Source organism: Thunnus thynnus, chromosome 3 (assembly GCF_963924715.1).
Source record: "Thunnus thynnus chromosome 3, fThuThy2.1, whole genome shotgun sequence".
NCBI lineage: Eukaryota > Metazoa > Chordata > Actinopteri > Scombriformes > Scombridae > Thunnus > Thunnus thynnus.
This window is the reverse complement of record NC_089519.1, coordinates 25,741,293-25,766,403: the sequence shown is the minus strand read 5'-3', so window position 1 is coordinate 25,766,403 and position 25,111 is coordinate 25,741,293. Positions and strand designations below refer to the sequence as shown.

The window sequence follows — 25,111 nt, the reverse complement described above, 5'->3', positions numbered from 1 at the left end:
ATAGATACGTCTAAATCCACCAATCCATCTCCATGTAGCAGCGAGCTTGTGACAAGTCAATTATTCAACAGCAACTATATAAAAAGCACAACAATTCATGGGTTGAAGCAGACAAATCTCTTATACTATGAGATTTTAAATAGTGTTAATAAGCAGCAGGTCACCAAGAGTTATAAATGGCAGCTTAAAGTTGGCAATGAAAGCAGCTGTGTTGAGTATCAGCAGTGTGCACCGCTGAATAGGAGCTGAGCTGTTTAAATCTAATTATAATATGAAGAATTGTAAAGCAAGCTGTCACACAGCTAATACTTTTGAGTTTAAATACTTCTCTAATGTTAAATATGAAGTATGTAGAGCAAAAAAGACTGTGTTGTATGTGTGACAAAAACCATGTAGAGTTTCCCTTAAAACCATTATTACAGGAAAAATTATTAAGTGAATGTGATGTGTGCAGGACTTATGTTTACATTTCTACAGCCATTATACAATAAATGATATTGCGTGAAGCCATTCAACAATAACATCCTCTACGTGAGACAAAATTTGCTGTGAGCCAATTGGCAACTCCACAAAAACAACACCAGGGGGGTAAATAAGCTTCTAAACCAGTTCATCCCATAACACTTAAAAATAAATATTTCCAAAAAAGCATCATAATCCATCTGCTAAACAAGAACCAACAATCACTACAAGAAATTAATTCACAACTGATGATACCAATGCAAATACTGCACATAATATATGACAGCAGCATAAGAGCGTTGAAGGAAGTATTTAGATCCTTTACTTAAGTAAAAGTACCAATACAGCAATGTAAAATACTCCATTACAAGTAAAATTCCTGCATGAAAAATCCTACTTAAGTAAAAGTATGTAAGTATTAGCAGCAAAATGTACTTAAAGTATTGCAGTAAAAGTAGTGATTTGGTCCCTCTGACTGATATATTATTATCTATGACATCATTAGATTATTAATACTGAAGCATCAGTGTGTAAGCAGCATGTTACTGTTGTAGCTGCTGGAGGTGGAGCTAGTTTGAACTACTTTATATACAGTTAGCTAGTTTAGTCCAGTGGTTCCCAACCTAGGGGTCGGGCCCCTCCAAAGGGTCACCATTTGTCGGAGCTGTTAACAACTCATAGACATCTGAAATGTGACCAAATGGAAATACTCAAGTAAAATACAAATACCTCAAAACTGTATTTAAGTACTTGTGTAAATTTGATTACTTTCCACCACTGTATAAGAGCAGAAATTAGCAACCAACTTAACACAATATGTTGCCAACAAACAGCCAGCAGAAACAACCCAACAGCCGATATTATCAAGCACACATCTGGACAGAGCAAAGACGAGCCAGGATGTTGACACAAGCGTTAAATTCTTACCTTAACTCTACGAAGTGAAGCAGTGATCCAGACATCTCAGCTGAGTGAAAAATCAATCCTTAGAAAGAGTCTTGGTCCAAAACTGCCAACTGACATGACAGGAAAGGAAAGGATGGGGAGGGATGCATCAGTGTTCAAGTGCAGTTGTTGCTAACAAATAAGCTAATATGACCAGCTAATTAAGTCAGGTACACAGATAAAGTTAAGACAAAGTAGACTTTTTCAGCGGCCTACCATGTTTATAAACGTCAAAATGAGCAATGGCAGCAGTACAGGTGAAGCATTAACAAAGCAGTAGGCGGCAGCAGTGAGAGGAGCACAGCTAGCTTAAAATGACCGCCCTTCAATCAAGGGTGCGTTAGATATATGTTTCCCAGAGTGGAGTTTGTCACATTTGAGTCTGACAAGCACAACTGGATCTGATTACCTGAACAAGCTCAGAGGCAGGTTTGACTCCATGGACGCAAACAAGGGCTTTTCCAGACCACATTTGTACTTTTATCGTAATATTGCTTAAACTGATATTGCCAGAATTGACATCTTATGATAGAAAGATGTAAAATATCAGTTTCTCATGAGCAATTTAGTTATTTTAGCTAGGTTATTCATTCACAAATGCAAATAGCAGCAAGGGCTGGCTCAAATAGTATGAAGTGCAGCCCTTTTTGGTAGCATTTAAGAATAGAATTTATATTTTTTTCAAATCTCTTATGTGTAGACTACGACTGGTAAAGAAGACAAGAACTTACTCTCTGTAATAGACCTTTTTCATAGCAGACATTTTCACTTGTCATTAGCAGGAAAAGCACAGGTAGAACTGATAACATTAACGATGACCCGCTTCCATTCAAGTATCCAAGGAAGCCACACTGGTGAATCATCACACACTATACCAGGGTCCTGAATTTGGAAAAAACTAAATTGGATTCAGCCCTTGTTAATGTTATTAATTGCACCTGTGCTTTTCCTGCTTGGAAATTTTGAAATGTCTGCTGTGAAAAAGGTCTATTACACAATATAACATTCTTCTATACTTCTCTGCTTATGTTATTTACTCTGCTTTGTTATTTAAGTTAAAGTTTTTTTTTGTATATTACATATTCTTGTCTATCTGCTCAGGTGAAGTCTGTCACTGTCATTGTGTTGCTGGTTCAACAAAGCAATAAGAATAGGGGGGGGAAAGTAAATTGCATGTCCACAGCAAATAAGGACAAGCACAGGTGGATCTAATAACATTAACACATGCCAGTGAGGCAGCATGCACAACACCAGGGCCCAAGAACAAGCACACCTTAATGAAGTGCAGTTTTAATTAATGCTATTGATTACACCTGTGCCTTTCCTGTGTCTGCCATTAAAAAGGCCAATTACAGATACAAACATATCTACAGTATATTGGCTATGAGGATACAGGACAATTAAAGCTAGAAATGTAAGTTATTTGTTACAGGTGATCTAAAACAGGTGCCAGCTGGTGTAAAAGTTGTGAAAAACAGGATGGGCAACATTAGAAAGAAAGAAAGTCACGAAACATTTTCCCGCCAGCATTCCCCGAAACAAAAAGAAAAGTTTTATTTTTTCATTTGGTTGTCAATAAGAGTTATATTCAATTAGTCATTTTCCACATCACAATTTATACAGGATGCTATTTATTATGAGGTATAAAATGTAGAGATGGGAACAACAATATATTTTCAGCAATGAACTTTATAGATGAGCAACAGCCTGTGACCAAATTTCTCCTTGCAGACAATAAAGATTTAATTGATTGTAAACTATGAAGATACTCAAATACATTCTTAATGGTTGGCAGGGAATTTGACTTGTATTGGCTCAGCTGTGAGGTTTATGAAAAGGGAAGAACATTGCCAAGTGTGATGTTCAGAATGGGTCAGTTGGGGTATTTAAGATGTGATTATCTCTGACAGAACCACACAAAAGGGATAAAATCATGCTTAGCCATTAGCAATGGTCCAAAAAAAGTCTGTGTGTGTGTGTGGGATGCGATGTGATGTTGAACCCCTGCTGCTGGGTAACCCCACTGTGTAAGATCTGACAGCTCCCACTGCTGTCTCTATGACAGGATAAAAGAGCGTCTATGTGTGTGTGACTCAGATAGTGAAAAGAAGTAGAAAGTGGCCAGAGAGAAAGAGGAAAAACCAAAGCTTACTCACACACACAAAAAAAATAATAAACACGTTCACTCGAGTAAATGCCTCTTTGAAAGCTTATCTGTGTAAGCATGAAAAAACTAGACGTCTCACATCCTTTGAAACCCACAACAAGCAAAAAATAATGATATCTGCTGGGCTGACCATTATGAATAAGAATAAAATGTAAGATTTAAACTCATCAAAAGTTTCAAATGTAATTAAGCCCTCAGCGCCATCTTCAGACAAGGAATGGCACCATGGGAACCTCCTAACACTCTCCAAAAACATGAAAACATGAAGAAATTGAGGGCAGCAAACGTCCCCACAGCCAGATTTTTGCTACTAAAGAAACATTTTTAACAGCTTTTCAGGTTTTGTGATGACCCCTGATGTCACCTTTGTTTTGCTGCGTGATTCACCTGCCTGTTTGCTGTGTCTTTGCAGGGGATCGTTAGCGCGACTGTTGTTTAGGTCCTGGCTGCAGCACAGCTCGCTCTAACTCTCTGACATTTGGCTGACTTGCTGCTGCAGCTCTCTTTCCTCTCTCCCTACAGGCATCTGTTTGGTTAGTTATGTTGCTTTAGTTTTATCATGCTTTACTTTCTTGCATCTTAGAACACTCACACGCACACATCTTACACCCATGCACATCATACACCACTGATGCTACTGATATCCACACCCCCTGCTTAACATACTTAGTTAACTCTTTAATTTGGCTCAATTCGGTTTAATAAAACATATTTTTGTTTAAACCTAACACTGGCGTGTCTCCCTTTTGTTGTGGCCACTTGAGCTTAAAATGTTGATATGTACAAGAAATATACCATGAGACATGAGCCTGCACCTCAAGATAACAAGTGAACGTGTTTGAGTAAAAATGCATCACATTAACAATAAATGCACTCTTGAGATGCTATTAGTGATGCACCTCACAGCTCTCTGTCCTGTTTATGATGTTTGCATTGTTTGCAAACATGCAATTTGCAAGGTGATTCCCACTCTCAGAGAACTTTAATGTGTTGTTGCATTTCTGAGCCATTTTGCCCACTCTAGCCTATTAATAAACGGCTTCCATCAAATAGTAGATAGAGCGTACGTCAAGTACAGTTATCAACAGTGATCCATCTTTACATATTAAGTCTCAAGTGTGCTTAAAGTCTTGAGGATATCATTAAGTGTCCTCATCACTGCAGCTAAAGGCATGAAGAATTACATGCAGAAGTGAAGATTTTGTGCATGGAGAGAGAACATTGTTCATTTATGACAAAAGACTTTGCTGACAAAGCTTTCTTTACACTGACCTTTCAGCCTAAGATTAATGAACACAATGAGATCCCATGTTCCCCCATCTACTGACATAAATAACAGCTACTGTTTTAAATAGTGCATATTCATGCACTTTACATATGAACACCCTGATTAGGGAAATACACTGCTCTAGATCTGTAATAAATGTTGGATGTGACTGTCTACTCGATACAAACTGATTTTGTGTTGAAATTCTGGTTGGACAAAGCCAGCTGGTAACCACACCTGTGACACAAGTTAGCAGGTGCTGCCATTATGTAGTTTTGTAGTCATTGGCCCAACTTTGACAGGACAAATGGCTCTAACAGAAATTAACCTCCTGGTGACTGGATAGTATCACAAGAACAAGTTTCATCTTGCAAAGGCCTGAAGTGACTGTCTGGTGTAGTGGAAAGGATATGTGAAAAGGTAATGTGGTAGTAATTTCATGTTAGAGCTAGGTTTAGGAACTGCTTTATAAAGTCTTATTTCATATCTGACTCACTATATGTGGAGTAGTTTGATAAACCATAATGTGGAAATGTGCTACATCCCCGTAACATTTCAATCTGAAAAAAAAGGCATGAGGGGTTTTTCGAAAGTGAAGAGTTCTTGCCAAACCTTTTCAGGATAACTTTTGGCAGTGCCTATGTATTCTCAGAGAAGCAGTGCTACAGAAAACTGCAAAAAAAAAAAATAAATTAAAAAAAATACAGCGATGCAGACTGAAAAACACATTTTACTCTCCTGAGACAGCTGTAATTGTAGGCTGCTGCCTGTCTGGCATACATCTAGACGGTGTATATTGAGATAGCACCTACAAAGTGTCACGCACTCCCATTTGACATAGAGCACCCTGTTTTGCAATGACATTCAAACTGTATTGATTGAAGTCATGCTGAAAATAAGTTCACTTTTAGCTGCAGAGCAAGCTTTTCAGAATTTGTGTGGAATGGTGTAGGAGCTGAGGATTTATGATCATGAATTAGGGGGCTACTACTTTTGATCAAGACAGGAAAGCCCTTGTTTTTTCCTATAACCCTTCACTACACGGAGCTCAAAATGATGTATTTACACATTACAGAGCCAGAAAAGGAGGGGAGTTTGCATATCAGAGTTTTTGGATACACACCAAGAAAGTGGACAATTGCTCATTCTTAATGTGGCATGCCATGTCATATCTGCTTAAGTAAAAAGCTGCTTACTTTGAAGTGAGGCTCAACTTGCACACAGAGCAACATTTTAGTGATGCATGACTGTTCTCCTTTGCAGCCTGTGAATGACTCATGCTTCTGAGCGAATACCATGATACACAGCTGAGGGCAATGTTTTGACGTTTTCATCACTGTGTTAAACTAAATGCCCTTCCTCTCTTGAACACACACACACACACACACACACACACATACATAGTTTTACCAAAGTGTTTTGCATTTCAAATCTTTGTTGAAAGATTTAGCAGAGTCCCATTCCAAGTGGGAATATTTTGGTCGAGTCAGCGCATCATCATGGTTACAAACTCTGTGTCGGTAAATAAATCATCACTCTGCAATTTACATCGCAAGTGAGTTTATAATCATCTACTGTTAGACTCAAGTTTGGCCATTTTCAGGGAGCCAGTAATGTTGAATCTTATCAAGGCAGATAGAAGGCTCTAAGTGTATATCAATAGCTAGTTTTATTACTGTAAGAAATACACTAAATCTCCAATTCATTAGATACACCTAGCTAATTCAGTTTACAATAGCCCTGCAATGAATCCAACCTTCATGAAGGTTATGATGAAAGTGTTTTAGAGGTGCATTTGAATTGTATTGCATTATACTGAGAGGTGTCTCTAATATTTTGTCCATCTCTTTTTGCATCAATGAGGGCAGAGCAATTATTAGAAATACCTCTCCGTATAACGCAATACAACATTTTTCACAAACTACAGCCTCCAAAATAACCATAAAGTTGAATCAGCACCTCTCTAAAACTGGTTAAATGAAAACAGAACATTATAAATTTAAAATATGATGTTGTATTATTAGACTGTAAATCTCTTACAAGCCTGTTGTATTTAGACTGAGCTCGCTTGTAGCCAGTAAAAAGGCTACTGCTCCCACCACAACCGTTCGAAACAAACTGACAAGTGAATAAAAAATACAAAAAGGACAGAATTTGAGAAGCTTTTACTTTGGTAAAATGTGTAACTGTTATATGAACAAAACTGAAGAGGAGTTGATCCAAACCAGACATGATGGGATATTAGGATACATCAAAAATATACCAAAATAAAAACAATTCACAAGTATTCCTTTGCCTCTTCCACATTTTTTCCATGTCGGTGATGGTCAGGAGAACATTCATCTACATCAATAAAAACAACTTCCCAATCCACTGTCACACTCCTCTTCTATATTGGAACCAAAAGCGCTAATTTGCTGCTAAGTAACTTCTTAAAAAGGTTCAGAAGATCAATGATCAGACTAAAAGCTGGATTTAAAAGTTAACCGCTATAAAGCCAAAAGATTCCTCAATTGCCTTACTTACTGAATGTGACTTGAAGCAACTAGGCTGACAAAGACACATAAAAGTTAAGAGCATATGTAACCCAGGAAAATAAACATTGGAACCATGGGATAAAAAGTTCAGCAGTAGTATATATAGTTTGGCTGCAGCATGTTTTCAGTGAAGATAGTAGCAGCTCTAGCCATCATTGCCACCAGCGTCCCCTCATTGACATCTGTCGCTGAACACAAAACTTAGTCCTTATATTCTGTGTACTTCTTGGCCGACCCGTGCACCTTGCTGGCGGGATATTTCAGTCTGTTTAGGGCCATTTTGCGGAGCACCGCTTGGGGAAGGTCGACACGACACTTCTCGGCGAGTTCCACCAGGTAAATCAACACGTCGCTGAGTTCCTGGGCGAGCTGCTCCCGTTCGGACTCGGTCCAGTCCGGCAGGCCCTCGGCCACCTCCCCCCGCCACTGGAAGAGCTCCGACACCTCGCCCACCTCCCCAACCATGGCTAGCAGCAGGTTGCGGGGCTGGTGGAACTGGTTCCAGTCCCGCTCGTCCGTGAACTCCGCTTGCAACCTCCGAATATCCTCCATGGTGGGCTCGGAGCTGAAGGTAAACCTCTCCGCCGTCCCAGCTCCTCCATTCTGCAGTTTGGAGCGGGCTGAAGCTTCCGGTGCAGCTCCGTTCACCGCAGCTGAGTGTGAGTTGCTGGCAAAAGCGCCGTTGCTGCCGCCGTTTGAGGACACCGATGACTCGTCGTTAGTCAGTCCACAAGTTTTCTTTCCGCCTGTAGCCATCATATTGTCACGATTTTATCAACGGTGCCACGTACAAACAAATTTCAAACTCTGTAAACAAGACTCACACCAGCTACTATGTGAAGTCCCCTCTTCTTCTGTGCATGCGGACAAGTCCCGCCAGTTGTCAAAACGGATATGACGCAGCGGATGCCGGAAATCGAAAGCTCCATCCGACTGGGTTTTGTAGTTTTAAACAGATGATGTTCACGTTAAATGTCCTTTTAAAAAAACTACAGTTCCTGTGATCATTAGCGCATTCAGGACAACATGGCTGCCTCCTCTGGTGCAGCAAGTGAGCTGCTATATAATATGAAGAAACATATATTAATATTGCATCCAAAGGTTTCGTGTATAGTCAGGAGAATAAGCACACGAAGCTCTCGACATTACAGTCAACCGCAGCCGAGAGCAAAAAGGTATGTGAAGCTGTTGAGGTGGAACAGTTTATGTTATATCGCCACTGACCTGAATTACTTACCTCTATGTAGGCGTTAATAAACAGCGAGGTGTCCGATTCAAAAGCATGGACGAGAAGGATGGGAAGACGTTTCTACCGCAGAGACTGGTATATTTCGTTGTATATTAAAATACCTCGGACTTAAACTAGTCTGTGGCTACTGGCTAACCTACTGGAGAAGCAGAATCAGCTGTTAAATGGTCTTTACTTTTTATAAAAACAGGTTGTCAAGCTGAGTTTTGTTTTACTGGTGAGTTAACTAGCTAGCACCAACTTAAACTTAGTATTGTTGCCATGGTTACCCACTGTGCCACTGTATTAGATCGCTGGTTGAACCGTTAAAAGTCTGTTGAAGCACTAATTTGTGTTTCTTAACGGGGCACTCCAGGAATTTAGTATAATACTTCCGTACAATTTGGAGACTTGCAAAAGACAGAATGAAAAAAAAAGAAAACTGAAGCAGTAGAGTCTGACTTTTACACGTAATTTAAGCCAAATCCCAAAAAACACTGGATCCTACACTTCCCATAGTTCAACCGAGGCTCAGGTTGTCCAGTGGATGTCATCATTGTTGGTAGTTTAATCCCAGGTTCCTCCTGTCCATTTGATGAAGTGTCCTTGAGAAAGACACTCAACCTCTAAAAAATAGCTCCTACTGTGTGGGGGGATTGTGGACAAAATCCTCTGCCAAATGAATACAGTGCAATGCAACAAAAATCAGTTGCATAGACTACTCTGCCTTTTTTGTTTGTTGGTTTATTTAACAGTTACAGTGCACATTAGTAAACATTGCTGTAAATGCGCCAGAGTTAGCCAAGAGGCTATTTTTTATCTGTAGTCCCTGGACATGTTACAGAGTTACCTTGCCGCAATCTTGGTCCCAGAAGTGACGAATGACTTCATTTATTGTTTTCAATAAGCCCACACCTTTTAAACTCCACACTCCTATTTTTTAACACAGCTTCCTGTCATACATTTGTGGTCTCGTAGCCCAAACTGAGATAACACGGATGACATCAGTTAGGTTCTCTCCTCAAACTTTAGAACACCCCTACCAGAGCCATAGAGGACATTATACAGCTGCTTTCACAGGCTGAATAGTACTCTCCATCCCCATGATGAATAGACTGATCTTCATGTGTAAAATCTGCTGACTTACCCTTTAACCTGATCCCGAATTTAGCCTTAATCTAAACCAGTCATCTCTGCAACACCTAACCATGTAAACCCCAAAGACTGTAAGCCTGAACCCCAGCCAACTTATCTGAAGAGGGAACAGACTGCAACACCATACAGGAACTATTGCAGTGTCCCAATGCCATATTACATGCTAATTATATGTGTACCATATGCAAATCCTTATAGTATACTATTTTTGCAGTCAATTTACAAGAAAACAATATACTTTACCATGTTATACTAAAAGAAATTATACAAAATTTAACCATTCTAAATATTGAATACTGTTGTTTTCTTACTGGAGGTGTCTCACCACCATTTACAATTTATTTGTAATATTTAGCAGCTGTGAGCAGTACCTCACATCAACAGCACACTCAAAAATCAAGTTTTTTGCAGTGTGAACACACATTACATACTCAAAACCTGCTTAGAGTTACTTCAGTGTGTAATATGGAATTGGGACATAGCTTCTGTGTGAGGTGTCCTGATTTTATTAGACGTCCTGCCAGCCAATCAGAAAACAAATAATTTCCTTAGTCATTGTATACAGCTACATTTCTGGCTGATTTTGTCCACATGTATGGGAGAAGTTTTGTTTGTTTGGGAGAAGTTAAGTTATGTCTGTCTCATGTCTGGTTCCTCTCTGCCTCAGTGCTCCCGAGCAGCTGGTTGGTGTGGTTGGCTTAGAAATCCATGCTCAGATCCACTCCAACACCAAGCTGTTCTCTGGTTCTTCGGTTCGTTTCTCAGCACCCCCAAACTCCCTGGTGTCATTCCTCGATGCATCTTTACCTGGCACATTACCCGTAAGTGATGGGGTCTCCATTCAAGCACAGATACCTTGTTGTTATTTTTTTTTGTTTCCTTTCTTGTCAGGTCATTCGATAATGTCCCTGTGTTTCCCCAGGTCCTCAACAGACGATGTGTGGAGGCAGCAGTGATGACAGGACTGGCTCTCAACTGTGCCATAAATAGCAAGTCACTTTTTGACAGGAAACACTACTTCTATGCTGATCTCCCTGTGAGTTTTTCCACTCCCTGTCTTCAGTTGTTGCTTTCTTTGCAACATCTAGTGTTTAATAGATGGGAGAGAAATAGATTTGGTGTTAGTAGTGGTACCTTATCTGAAAACTGCACTTTGGAGCCACCATTGTCCTGCACATCATGCTGCATCATTGTTTTTTGCATTGCTATAAGCTGTCCTCATCTGCCTGCAGCTTCTCCATCACAACACTCCCAGTGAACTCTCCCAGCCATGAGCTCTAATTGAAACAGTGAGCAAGTCTTGCTGAAGCAGCAAAAATGCTGTTTGCCAGACATACAGATGAATGACACAGAAAGCTGTTAAAGAAAATGATCTGTGTTTCCTCACTTATCAGCTCATTTCCTCCAGTGCACTTCTAGTTTTACATTATCTACAGGTCATTTCCCTCTCCATACCTTTGCTGATAATTTGGGGATAGCTTTCTTTCATTCACATAATTTTAATCATTATTGGAGTCATAAAAACCCCAGGTAGTTTTGTCTTAACTGAGCAATTCTGGGTGTCATATATTACACCCAGACATATAATATATATAATACATATTTTATGAACTGTCTGAACTCATTAGGAAATATGAAAATAAAAGAGTTCATTGAAAACTAAACTATTTTTATGGTTATTAAGACAACTCCTATTTTCAGCAGTTACCCATAATGGACTTCATTTAGATACCCGCCATTTCCTTACAGTAGGTCTCTGTATTTTAACGGTGGCTATCTCATCCTTAATTGAAACTCCTCATAAAGTTGCCTGTGAGTACACTGCAAACAGTTGGCTCTTTACACATCCAGCAGATATGAAGCAATATTAGCTTTCATTCAGTGTTTCTAGCTACCTGGTGAATGTAAATCCAATATTCTCTCTCCTTTTAGCTCTGTTTTGGTCTCCGCTAACTTTTGAGGGAAATATTTGGCTGTTTAGCTGCTAAATGCTTGACTAACATGTCAGCTAATTGCTAACTTATTCTATCTGAGAGTTTAATGCTGGGCAATTGGCATGCAGTGGGTTTTTAGATCTTTTAATTGCTGCCTGCTGTGGTTTGAAATAGGGTTCAATGAGAGCAGTAAGAATAAACCAAAACCATAAAAGTTGGAAGCCGTAAAACCAAAACAATGAGTTAAAAGACACTAAAATGCTCTGAAGAGCTGAGGGGCATGGTAGAGTGTGGTGATAATTCTCCATGGATTCATCACTAGAGCAACACCTTTCACATGGCTCATAACTTTTTGACCCATTGCTAGTATGAAATATTGATTAGTGCAACTTTAAATTGCTCTTAAAACTCTTGGCAAACTTTCTCTATGGTCTGAATACCAGTCTGATAAGGTAGTGGTAAAGGTATTCCAAAAAAAACCTGCTTAACACTGATATTTCAATTTAACAGTCAGTCCAAGTGTTGTTCACTCTGCCCTTTGTAATCGAGTGCTCGTAAGGCAAGGTCTCACTACCCCTCAGAATGATGTTTTAAGATGGAAAAGACAAAATGTCAAGGGAACTTTATGGTGACTTGCCCTGCAGAAACTTCTTCTAATAAATCTAGAAAATCTCAGGGAAAGGGTCACAGAGAATTTTGCATTTTGAATTGTCAAAGTCAGTCTTTCTCTGGTGAGATATTATGCTAACATAGCTTAAGGCAAGGTAATGAGAACGATAATTATGGACAGAAGAAATGAAGAGACAGATTTTCTTTTCCTTTGGTAGTATTTCACTGAAACTGCCGAAAGAAGTGGCTTAAGATGAGAGTACCTCCATGAAGTAACAAGCAGTACACTGAATAAAGGCTTTTTGTGCTATTTTATATGGCTATTTTTATTACTGTATTGCACTGAAAAAATAATCTCTTTCTTTGATATTTCTGGTTGGTTTCTGCTCTAATTTCCTAACTAACGTGACGCTATTGTGAAACTGTGACTGATAAGGCTTGATGGTGCACAACAGTTTTCTGTAGATCTTGATAGCTTTTTCCCCCCATTTAATATTTCATAGACTTACTGGTTATCACAATGTGGCAGCAGTACTCATTTTAATCACCACAGCAGAGATACATTATCTCCCCAGAAAGCCCATATATCTTGAATTTCCAGCAAAATCCCCTCCAGAAGCGTCAGGATTATTGTTGGGTCCCTGTTGTTCTCTCATGTGCATCACCTCCTTTGGTGATGCACATTTTCAGTAATTGACACACACAGCAAGGACGATAATACCCGATTTATAGTTTTTCTTTTTCTTAGACTTCCCCAACAACTCATACCAGCAGGTCGATGCTGAACCTTTATTTGAGGTTTTAGATTTACTGTATACGCTGCGCACCACACCCGCTGTTGCCTTCTTCATAGTTATTTGATTTGCACGAGTCTCATCAACTGCTCACAAAGAACGACCTTCCCCAGTGTTGTGTGAAACAGCTCAATAAGATGAAGTCAGTGTGGCTTTAATTATACAGATGATGAGATATTTTCATATTCGTCCTAAAGTTTTGAGTGTAATCAACGTTTGTAAAACCAAAACCAGCGGCAGCAACGAGGGAGAAATTACTCCGCCCTTGAAAAATACATTTGTAAATTGCATTGTACATTATTGATATGTTCCACTGGAAATCCTTGACTGCATTTTGTAAAACACCACAGTTGCTCATTAAATGATTAATGCTGCTGTCCAAACAACATTCCTTCTTGAAATGGTAGGCAAAACACATGTTAAGTTTTTAACGGCCATTTAATAACATGGACCAGCAGCTCCACACTAATCTGTCAGCAAAAGCAAATAATAACAATTTCCTTGAGATATTAAGTTACCAAATAAACATGCATAACATAAACATGCCTGGCTATTCAATCTCTGAAATCTGTTTAATGAGACCAATGAATGTCTTTGTGACCTCCGTGGGTAGCTGAGGAGAACATCAGTGTGCAGGCGAGAGGAGTGAGGCCACCGACTGGGTCTGGTTTGTTTAGTGACTTTGAAATGAGTCAGAAAATGACTCAGCGGCTCACAGCAAGGAAATTAGTTTGTAGTGTGTGTGTATGTGTGTCTGATCCAGTGTGTACAGTATGTGCGCAGGCATGGATCTGTAACTGTGGATATAAAATGGGCGAAGTGGGCTCAATCTGCTGTCATAGTGTAATTGGAAGAGCTTAATGTGGCTACCTGGATCTTATAAACAACAAACTTGCCTCATCCTTCATTATGTAGGCAGCAGTAGTTGATTTATTATGCAGGAAATGAAAATAATTTCCACTTACACAGATGCTCACTAAAATACAGAGTGGTATGCTCGTGCTTCAGCCAGCAGAGACAACATTTTCAATGGCATGAAAAGATTAAGTAAGAAACAGGGGATTTCTGATAAGCTGCAAGAGTATTTACAAAATCCGGCAAGATTTAAAGATTGAATCCACCATGAGGAACAGAAATTGAAAAAGAAAATTCCCCAGTTGTCTGTTTTTTCCTTCGACTCGTTTCAAAAGGAGGAGGTGTGCAAGTGATTGATTATGTCGATCAGACACATTGTACAGAATGCCAGCGACTAACAGCCCCCCCGATCTCTTCTCCCACGCCCTCGCTCTCTTAGCATAAGTATGATTAATGTTTAGTTCCTGTGATGTGGTTGCCATAGTAACGCGGGGAATTAATACTTGGGGTAGCAGATTCCTAAGGAATACAGGAGCAGATGAAATATTTATTCTTATGCTTTTGTGAGAAGAAACCTTGAGTGAAATAGCAGCACTCCTGCCGCATTATAATTAAGCCCAACCAATCAAGCCGACGCTGTGTTTAATTGATCCTGCCTGCCTCACGTTTACATAGACCCATGACTGCAGCATCCTCATTACTGGTGTTCCACTGCAATGGTGGAGTTTCACTGCAATTAACATAAACATAAACAATGAATCACACAAGTACTTTTCAGGTAGAGCAGGTCGTCCTCTAACCGCAGGGTTGGTGGTTTGACTCCCTCTCCTCCTGTCTGTTTGTCAAAGTATCCTTGAGCAAGAACACGAAGTTGCTCCCGGTGGGTGCCTTGCATAGCAGCTCCGCCACCATCGGTGTATGACTGTGTGAATGTAAAGTGCTTTGGCCATAAAGGTAGGAAAGCAAGTGCAGTTCAGCATCTTTCAGAACATCGTTTTGATTTTCCAGCCCACATCTGTACTGTTTTGAATGTTACTCACTTACTGTGTCTGCTAGATGTGCAGATTGGCAACTGTTTGCTAAAAAGTTTGCCATATCAACCTTGAAAGGTGATGATGTGTCAAGGTTGTGTTTGCCACTTGCTTTTGCTGCCAAAAAATTAGTTAATGCAGGTTCAAAGATATCACATTATCACTTACATTATTTGATGTATTTCTTATTGACAAAGGATGTTGTTGAGTTTTAAGGACATGAAAGGAATGGAACTGTTTTATATCTTAATTACAAAACGGCTTAAAAGTTTGCAAATACTGCTGTCACCGTTCTCCTCATTCACTCACTATACAGACAAACGTCCTGCCTTTTAACTGCAAGGTGCATTGTAACTGTTCCGTTTCTTCCTTAGGGACATTTGAGTACAGCAATTTGAGGTGTTTGTGGTTTTGGTACAGAATGTTATAGTGCTGTATTTTTCCTATCAGGCTGGATACCAGATCACCCAACAACGGAGGCCCATTGCAGTAGATGGCATGTTGACTTACAGCTTCCTTGGAGGGAAAAAGAGGAACCAGGTGATGAGAAAAAATGTCCACATCAAACAGATTCAGCTGGAGCAGGACAGCGGCAAGAGTCTCCACGATGACCTCCGCAGCCAGACACTCATAGACCTCAATAGAGCAGGTAACGATAATGAGCGTGAGTCCGGTAATACTCTATATTTTTCTTACTTTCAACAAATCGCAAAAGATTAAAACCAACAATGATTGAATCCTACTAACAAGTGTTGTCTGCTCAGCCAAAGCCTGATATCTGCAGCTGAAAAAAAGTGCCCAACAAATTCAGTATTTACTCCTGATTGAATAACATTTTCTAAAACATATATTCTGGCTGGAAGCCACACACAGGGTAGGGAAGTCAGAAAAGTATTGCCAGAGGTATTAACACATTGCTGGTTTTGGTCTTTTCATGGAATTTATTGAGATTTAGAAAAATACTGAAAAACATCAGCCTTATCCTTTAATGCTGAAAGAAAATGTCATCATTCTCAGCAAAGCGAGAGAGAAGTTTGTCACAGCTCCATTGGATGGATACCTCAGAGATGTAAAACACAGCTGTCTTCACATTCATCAGGTGTAGGTCTAATGGAGCTGGTGATGGAGCCAGACATGAGCTGTGGAGAGGAGGCTGCAGCAGCTGTCAGAGAGCTTCAGCTCATCCTGCAAGCCCTGGGCACCTGTCAAGGCAACATGTCTGGTATGGAAATCACTCTCCGTCTCTGTCTCTCTGCCTTCCTCTCTATCTCTCTCTCTCTCTCTCTCTCTCTCTCTCTCTCTCTCTCTCTTTTTCTGAGCTGCTAACCTGAACTTATCTCCCTCCCAGCGTGCATCTTTTTACTCTTTCTCCTCAGAGGGCCAGCTGAGGGTAGATGCCAACGTGTCCGTGCACAGACCAGATGAGCCGCTTGGCATCAGGACAGAGGTGAAGAACATCAACAGTGCCCGATACTTGGCCAGGGCTATAGGTAAGCACCATAAAAAGTTCAAAACTTAATGGTTTAAGGACGGATAGCAACATGGTTTTGAGTGCTACAGGCACTTAGGGAGGTAGTGAGCAATGTTTCAAATGACTGGGTCTTAACTGGCTGCATGATTGCTCGCATACACACAATCGGAAATTAAAGACCTTTTTGTGACTTGACATTTGCACGCTGTGTCACCCTGAAAGAATTACTTACAATATATGTGTGTGTGTGTAATTGTGAGTGTGCTACAAGTCACACTGTTAGTCAAAGGGAAGCAGCACCTGCATACACAAAGAAGCCCAAAACATGCACACACACACTCCTGCAGTTATTTATCTGTCACATGTATCAAAAACTTACTTGTTTTTTTTTGGGGGGGGGGGTTTGTTGTTGAATTAAAAATAAGATGTGTAGATTTATGAAGAAATATTAAGACAGGGAGCGTAGTTAGTATTGACAGTAACTTGTGAAGCATAAGGACTGACAACCAATCACAAACAATTAGCCATGTGAAAGCAGCGCGTGATGGTTTAATTGGCTTCTCGCAGCTGCTCACTTAAAAAAGCATAGATTTTCTGTCAACTCAAACTTCACTGACTGTTGATTGAGCCTCACTTAAAAAGGTGACAAAGAGCAACGGCCAGAAATTTCAGCATTTTACAGGCAGGTTCGACATACCACGGGGCTGTGCTTGAATTATTTATCAATAAAGTTGTATTTACTCTGCTGCAGAGCTGGTATTTAAAAGTCATGGAGAAAAACATCATTTATCACAGTTATAACGTGGCAGCAGTAGGAGACCTGTGGATTGCCACTGTTTCGAAAGCAGATGTTTGGCATTTAACACAAAATTATATTTGTGTGTACTGGTTGTATTGGATAAAGTGTCTGTGTTTCTGCTCATGTTCTCCCTTACATCACCAGACTATGAGATCCAGAGACAGATCGATGTCCTGCTGAGAGGAGGAACGGTACAAAATGAGACCCGGGCATATGATTCCAAATTGGGGTAAGAGGATGAAAGAGCAGCGCCGTGTAATGCCAAGCTTTAGCCGCTACAACACCCGGATCTCTGTCTGGTTCATTAGTCCCAAGCTTTGCTGAGGAGGAACCATCATGATAATGATGATGAATAGAGTCATTTGGATGCCGCTGTCGTCCTCTGTTATCTGTGAGCTATGTGCTACTCACAGGCTTATGAGCTCACACAATGAGCCAGCTCCCACACAGCTGAGGCCTTGATCATCTTCTGGTTCTCTGCCTCCTTCCCATGAGGCCTTGCATGTCCGAGTTACATGGTGAAGCGTGTTAAATAGTGTGTTTGATGGCCTGTGATTGGTTCTTTCTTCTCGTTCCTGTGAAGGTGGCTACAGATCTGACTGCATTGGTTTGCAGAGAGCCAGACTGACTGGAAGGCATCACTTCACATATGTTCCCACGCTTATTTATTTATTTGTAATTAGCAGCTCTAATACACAGTACATCTGAGGTTACCAGTTAGCAGGGCTGCAACAAATATTTTTTGTTTTCGATTAATTATCAATTAATTTGCCAATTATTCCCTCAATTAATAAATAATTTAATTTAGTTTAGTTTATTACATCTATAGATAGATAGATAGATAGATAGATAGATAGATACTTTATTGTTATTGTAGTAATTAACAATGAAATACAGTTTGGCAGCAATCCTTAGTGTAGCAGCTTGGATAAAACCAAATTTATTTGGTTTTGGGACCAATTTATTTGTCAGGCACCATGAACAAAAAGACATCCATGTCACATAAGGAGAAGAGATGTATTTAGCTACTGGCTCATTTCTATCTGCAGTCCCTGGGCAGGTAGACAAAACAGATACAACACTAATACAACTAATGCAATCAATACAAATACAATGAAGTTCAAAATACAACAAATACTTTACTACATGATCTATAAATTATCAGAGTTAAATGCTAATGTCAGCATGCTAACATGCGCATAATGACAGTGCTAACTGTCACTGATGTTTAGCAGGTATAATGTTTATCATAGTTCACCATCATAGTATCTTAGCGTGTTAGCATGCTAAAATTTGCAAATTAGCACTAAAAACAAAGTACAACTGAGGCTGATGGGAATGTCTTTAGTTTTGAAGATATTTAGTAATAAACTGATGATGCCACCGGAAGAAAAGTCAGCAGATTACCAGAGTTATTAGGATTCATTCTCTGGAGACCACAAATTTCTGTACAGAATTTCATTGCAATCCATTCAGTAGTTACAGATATCTCAGTCTTGGCCATGATTGATTGACAAACCAACATTGCCATCCCTTTACAATTTTCAATGTTAGCACAAGTTGACTTATTCGAATGTCTTGTTTTGTCCGACAAACAATCCAAAACCCAAAGATATTTAATTTACTATTATAGAAAACAAAGATCTAACGTAAGCGCAACATCCCTGGTTCAAAACTGGTTGTGGAGCTTTGTTGTCATTCGCATCTCTGTTCCCACATTTCCTACCTGCCTCTCAACTATATACCAACAATTAAATGCAAAAATACCCCAAAAATCGATTTAAAAAAAAGAATAACAATTTATTTTAAAAAAGAATGTTATTCATGTTCATTTATAATGTTTGCATCTTGTCTTCTAGGGAGACTATTCCTATGAGGGACAAAGAGGGTCTTCAGGACTACAGGTGAGTGTGAGTTTGTGGACTTTCTGCATGTACGTGCTCATTCTTCTCCTGACAACTTGTGTTTATCGACAGTTATGATATCAGAAGGTGATCTTGTCCTCAGTTAGGACTGAAAGCTGATGAGACCCTTTGAGTGACAGCAAGATAGAGAGAAATAAACAGACAGCACTCAAGGTCCGGACCTTAGTGTGTGTTGGGAAGAAGAATGACAGATGATGGTGTCAAATGATTAGGGGAGTAAGTGAAATGTGACAAGTGTGATGTCGAGGACTATAAGTAGCTCAACAAAAGCCTACCTCCTCTTCTCCCAGCTTATCTGTACTGCTGATAAAGTATTCTCCACCTTCCTCTTGTTCCTTTTTTTTTACCACCTGTCCTCCTTTCAGGTTTATGCCGGAGCCCAACCTGCCCCCTCTGATTGTGTATGAGGATAACGCGTCGCTGCCCCCTGGCACTGATGCATGCCAGGCGGTAGTGGTGCAGAAGATAAGGGAAAGTCTGCCAGAGCTACCCAGCATCAAACGAGACAGGCTGGTGCAAACGTACGGCATCCTGCCTGAGCACAGTTTCACTCTGGTGGTGAGTTTATAAGTCGGCGAAAGCAACCGGGTAGAGAGAAGTTGATTTCCTCACTAAATCTGTTTCATGCATCTTTCTTTTAAGTGCCATCTGATCAAGTCCGAGCAGAGTTAGCTTGGCCGCTGTTCTGCTTGAGTCCAGCACTCTGCTGGGCTAATTTGATCCTAATTAGATAATGGGCATGTGAAATGATTAAAGCGTTTTCTTGCCGTTTTGTTGCAGAATGAGGATGGACTTGTGGAGTACTTTGAGGCGGTGTTGAAGGCGACCAAGAGGGAGCCAAGGAAGGTGATTGGCTGGGTGACAAATGAGCTGTTGGGTCACCTCAAACAACAAGACATGAGTGTGAGCCAGAGGTGAGACACAGACACATACAGGCACATGTCTTCACTTTGCTTTTACATTTACGTCTACTTGTTTGTCTCGCAGTTTAGGTTTTTCAGCAGTTTTGAATTTTCAGTGTAGCTGCCTTTAACTTGAGAGTTTAGGGGTAATGAGATACTGTTTTTGTCTCAAACATTTGCTTTATTCTTGTGAAATACTAGATAGTTTTGTGCATCCTGTGCATAATTAATCAAATGAATCCGCCTTGCTTAAACAATTCATCTCTCCCCTGGCACAGTCTGTGTCTGTAGGACTTTATTTTAAGGTGTTACAAGCCACCACTTCAATCTTCAATCATGCGAAAAAGTGCGATTTTATGTCAAGTTAAGCTAAATTGGTAACTAGAAGTGATTCAGTATATCTGATATCAGGCATATCAGCTCCATATCCTGCAACTCATGACTGAAATTTAGTCAGTGACACTCGCATTGAGGAGTTGAACATTTATAGCAAATGGTTATTCAGTTATATTTGGCAGAAGAAGCTGTGCTCTCGCGGCAACAAGGTTTCTGAAGAGGGAACTAATCCCCCCCTCTTAAAAAACACATACCTGAATATTAAATCTTAGTTAAATCAACAATTCAAAAAACGAAGCTCATAAGGAGGTTACAAGAAGCATTAAGTTTTAATCTATTACACCTGCATGAATATGATTGAATGTTACTAGTCAGCTAGTAGTCAAGCAGCTGATGAATGAGTCAGTGATTGTGAGGCATAAATGAAGCAGCTGATGCCAATTAGCTAATACAAGTGCAACTTCAGGGCTCTGCCTGAGCTAACGCAATGCTCCACATCTAATGAATAATAATAATAATACATTTAATTTGTACGGCACTTTTCATTTGTTGTGAAACTCAAAGTGCTACAGTATTAATAACATAGAACACACAACATAAGGAAAGTGTGGTGCAGCAGAGCAGAAGGCTCAATCCTCCATAGTGCAGAGCTCAGTACTGGGGGGCCCGGAGGAGCAAGCTGCTGGCAGATCAGAGGATGCGGGTGGAGGTTTGTGGTGTGATCAGTTCCACTAGGTAGGGAGGTGCAGGTCCGCTGATGGATATATATGTGAGTAGCAGGACTTTGTAGTCAACCCTGAAGGAGACGGGGAGGCAATGCAGTGAAAACAGAATTGGTGTTTGTGTGCTGGTGTTTTCGTACTCTCATCAGGATCCTGGCAGCGCTGTTCTGAATGTACTGGAGCTTCTGGATGCTCCTGCCAGGGATCCCTCTGAAGAGCGTATTGCAGTAGTCCAGTCTTGAGGAGATAAAGACTTGGACAAGTTTCTCTGCATCAGACAGAGTTGGAGATGGGTGGGGTTTAGAGATGTTTTTGAGTTGGTAGAAAGAAGTTTTGCATAGATGTCTTATATGGTCCTCTACAGTCTAACAGCCAGATTGGTGTACCACTAACTTAATGGCGGTAAATATTCTGACATTTCTGTATGCTCAGCAGTCAAAGGTCACATCATATTGAATAAAATCAGAGCCAGGATCCTAAAGATATTCACTTTACTAAGCTAGGAAATGTAATAAGTAGCTCTCCACTGAATTAAGTGGAAGCAAATGTATAAATTAACAAGAATCAAGACAACAAACTCACTTTAGTAAAAGTCTAATTTCAGGCCTCCATTCACTCACAGTTGTTCTTGGCTCAGTATGAAATAGCACTAAAATCCAAGTTATTGAACTGTTTCCTCTCAATTCCCCAAGATGATTTGCACTGGATTAATGAGCATTTGGCCAGGAAAATAAAGATTTTTTTCTGTGTTATAGTGTTCAGAATATTTTTTATAGTCAGGCTGCACAATGCTGCAATGAAACAATGACAGCACATCAACCTAAGTTAGATAGCATTACTCCTTAGTTTCTCATTCTTCATGATCCATTTCTACGCCATACTCTAGTGTGACTGACATCAAGGATTATTAGATTCTTAATGTTCACAAATACTGATTAAACCATCACATGCCATATAAGGTGTGAGTTCATAAGAACACCTGCGACAGTCCTGACAGCCTGTCGGAGAGAAAGCCTGTTTTGACAAATCCAATTACATTTGTGAAATCATTACCTTTTTGGGAGAAGATGTTATTTTGATCTCTCCCTGCTGAAGGGCTGTTAGCTGGAACATGTTGGGTTTTGTAAATCTTCCAAAACGCTCCAGAAATTGAATGAAGTCTTTTTAATATTTAGTAGCAAAAAGAAGTTGCCATGGTTCCTTTCACACTTGTGCTTCCAAAAAAAAAAAAACACCCACAAAGATGCCTATCTTGCCACCGGCAATGAGAAAATAACACCAGTTGTCTCCCACTGTTTCTGTTTATGGCAAACTGTGACACTAAAAAAACAAACACTCATTTCATTGGAGTAGTTTTCTTAAAATGTCAGTTTAATTGAGATTGCAGCTAAAAGAAAAATGAGAATGGTGGGACACATCTGAGTTGTAGTTGTGAAGCTGTGATTGAGGGTCAGTCGCAAGATCACGACGGTTGAAACTTCACTTCACCCCGCTGAGTCCATCTCTTAGCAATATGGTAATTCCTTCAAATGAAAAGTGGTGAGTCATTAGAGAGCGTATGAAACTAAAACAAGTAATGGACTGACATCAGCACGGATGCTGTGAGCTTTACTTTATCTACCAGACTGTTGTGAAGTATTTGTTTGCGAATAAAGCTCAAAGTAGCTGGTGTTTATTTATGCATAATGTTGCATTTGCTTTTGTTGAAAGGAGGAGAGAGTTACAGAAAAACAAAGAGTGGCCAGCAGGACTGTCAAACGCTGCAGGCAGGGAAGAAATCATAGAAACTCAGACTCAGACGTACTTAAAGAAACATTAGGTAGAGTAGGGCTGATGAATACCTGCGACATAAGGTTTTTTCATTATTGATTAATTTGTTTGTTTGTTTTTATTTGCACAGGCAGAAAATACCAAGATATATAATAAATAATTGACAGGGATTGTGCTAGTGAGGTCAACCCCACACTCACGCCAAAAAATAAAGAAATAGGAGAAAAAAAAGGACAGAAAATAGTGAAAAATGTATTGTTTTGTCTGACCAACAGTCCAAAACCTAAATATCACCAGTTTACTAGCATGTATGACAAAGAAAAGCATTAAATCATCACATTTTAGAAGCTTAAAGCAGCACATTTTTGCATTTTTGCTTTAAAAAATTACATTAAAAATTGCACATTGAGTCTTATCAATTAATCGTTGCAGCTCTAATTTTGAGTTCAATGAGATAACTGGCATTCTGGGTATCAAGTAAAAGGTCTGTTTTTGTCTGTCCTGTGAAGTCTGCCCAAAGCTTGTGTGACCCCTCTGACTCCAAAGCCTTGAATAGGATAAATGAAATAAGAAATTGGGGAGGAATAATGGTCAGACAGCCAGAGAGGTAAAACTCCAGACATGTCATTAAAAGCTCGTCCGTGCTCTTCCACCAGCTGAGACAAGTCACTGTTCCAGGGGTTTTTCACCCATGACTGCCTATGTGGGGAAACTCACTGCAGGTCCATTGGCAGATTTGTGGCAGGATGGTGACAGCGTGATGACAGAATTGTGAAATATCTCACTAGGTCTATATTAATGTCACATTAAAAAATGTGAACGATTCGAAAACACAAATATCATGAGAGCTCTCTATTTGACAAATAAACGTTCGGCCAAACTGAGGCGTGCTTGTAAAGATGGATACTTTTCATCAGTTTTTTTCCAGAGTGGAGATGGATTGTCTGGCTTGCAGTGCACTTAATATATTCTAATCTGTTTGTCTGGTAGCCTGGGGAATAAACAAGCAGACATAGGAAACACATTCTAGTCAAATCACAAATGCTGATAGAATTTTTCCTTCTTTCAGTCTGACACTCACTCTTTCTCGCTCTGTCTCCCCCCTCTGTTTATATCTCTAATTCTTCAGTCCATCTATTAAAGTGTAATTAAATTCTCCCTTCATGTGATTTCAGCCCAGTCTCTCCTCCCGCCCTCGCTGAGCTGCTGGAACTCCAGGAAACGGGACACATCTCCTCTTCAGTTGCCAAGCAGGTCAGTCAGCTGCATCGACCCTACAATTATCCCCCTCTGTCTATTACTCAATACAGACACAGCAGCTAGAACTCGTTTGTATTCCTCTTCTCACCTGCGTCCTCCTCGGTGCCTCCTGCACCGCCCTCAGGTGTTCCAGGAGATGTGGAGGTCATCGGGTAAGACTGCCCCGCAGATCATCCAAGAGCAGGATTTGGGACTTGTTAGTGACACTGCAAAGCTGCACAGCATCTGCCAGAAGGTGGTGGACTCGCATCCTGATGAGGTGAGAGTGCAAATGCAAGATCTCACAGGCAATTATATGTGTTATTTTTGCATCTTGTTTAAAATGGGGTTTTTTTTGTATCGCTGTGCCTCTTTGTAGGTTAACGCCATCAGAAATGGGAACAAGAAGGTTCTGAACAAGCTGATGGGACTGGTTCAGAAAGAAACCAAAGGCAGAGCTGATCCAGTTCTGGTACGGACGATTCTACAGGAGAAGACTACATAAAAATTGGACTGTTCTTAGAGACACAACTACATCACAGACTGAGAGTGAAATCATGACATATGTGACCTGTGCTTTTATGAAAGACAAAAGACAAGGCGTTAATGTTTTCTGTCTGTGTGAAAATGCAGATATTCAGTCATCATGTCACATGGTGGTACAAGGTACTTGGTCTTCTGTGGGTTGATAAAACTATTGACCATCTGTACTTTCTGAGATTAACATTCTGTAAAAACTGTACAATGTGTTCACTGAACAACAGCTGTTATCTTCTGTATTTATGTGTTTAAAAAAAATGATAAAGCTTTTCAGAGTATTACTCTCTGTAGCAATGCTGTACCATCCTTTGGTTGAATTTTTTTCAGGGAAAAGAAGGCACTCATGAATCCAAAGATGCAGTAAATGTATGTTTTGATATTCTCACCAGGTGATGAAATTAAACGCACCATTAGGCTTATACT

General features: G+C 40.0%; 2 protein-coding genes and 1 long non-coding RNA gene across 8 annotated transcripts in view; 1 reads left to right on the top strand and 2 right to left on the bottom strand.

Moving 5' to 3' along the window:
- Window positions 1-4,271, bottom strand: part of LOC137179920 (uncharacterized) — a 145,346-nt gene extending 141,075 nt beyond the window's left edge. For 3 of the 5 annotated variants that reach the window (XR_010927891.1, XR_010927890.1, XR_010927889.1), the window contains exons 1-2: window positions 2,139-4,248; window positions 1,390-1,478 (exon numbers count right to left, since the gene is read on the bottom strand). This is a non-coding gene — a long non-coding RNA (uncharacterized lncRNA). Of the gene's footprint in view, window positions 1-1,389; window positions 1,479-2,138 lie in introns of all 5 variants that reach the window. The other 2 variants (XR_010927888.1, XR_010927887.1) reach the window with 2 other exon arrangements.
- A 2,718-nt stretch (window positions 4,272-6,989) lies between these two features.
- dctpp1 (dCTP pyrophosphatase 1) lies at window positions 6,990-8,266 on the bottom strand. The gene has a single exon (XM_067584995.1). The coding sequence runs from the start codon at window positions 8,135-8,137 to the stop codon at window positions 7,580-7,582; it is 558 nt and encodes a 185-aa protein (XP_067441096.1). The 5' UTR covers window positions 8,138-8,266; the 3' UTR covers window positions 6,990-7,579.
- A 51-nt stretch (window positions 8,267-8,317) lies between these two features.
- Window positions 8,318-24,969, top strand: gatb (glutamyl-tRNA(Gln) amidotransferase, subunit B). 2 transcript variants are annotated; one of them, XM_067584992.1, is made up of 13 exons: window positions 8,318-8,553; window positions 10,429-10,582; window positions 10,684-10,797; window positions 15,435-15,633; window positions 16,084-16,206; window positions 16,361-16,474; window positions 17,399-17,483; window positions 19,114-19,158; window positions 19,545-19,737; window positions 19,960-20,093; window positions 24,085-24,163; window positions 24,294-24,428; window positions 24,528-24,969. In XM_067584992.1, the coding sequence occupies exons 1-13, from the start codon at window positions 8,405-8,407 to the stop codon at window positions 24,651-24,653; spliced, it is 1,650 nt and encodes a 549-aa protein (XP_067441093.1). In that variant the 5' UTR covers window positions 8,318-8,404; the 3' UTR covers window positions 24,654-24,969. The 2 variants fall into 2 exon arrangements, with proteins under 2 accessions (XP_067441093.1, XP_067441094.1); XM_067584993.1 differs by lacking the exon at window positions 8,318-8,553 and adding an exon at window positions 8,659-8,702.
- Window positions 24,970-25,111: the final 142 nt, after the last annotated feature.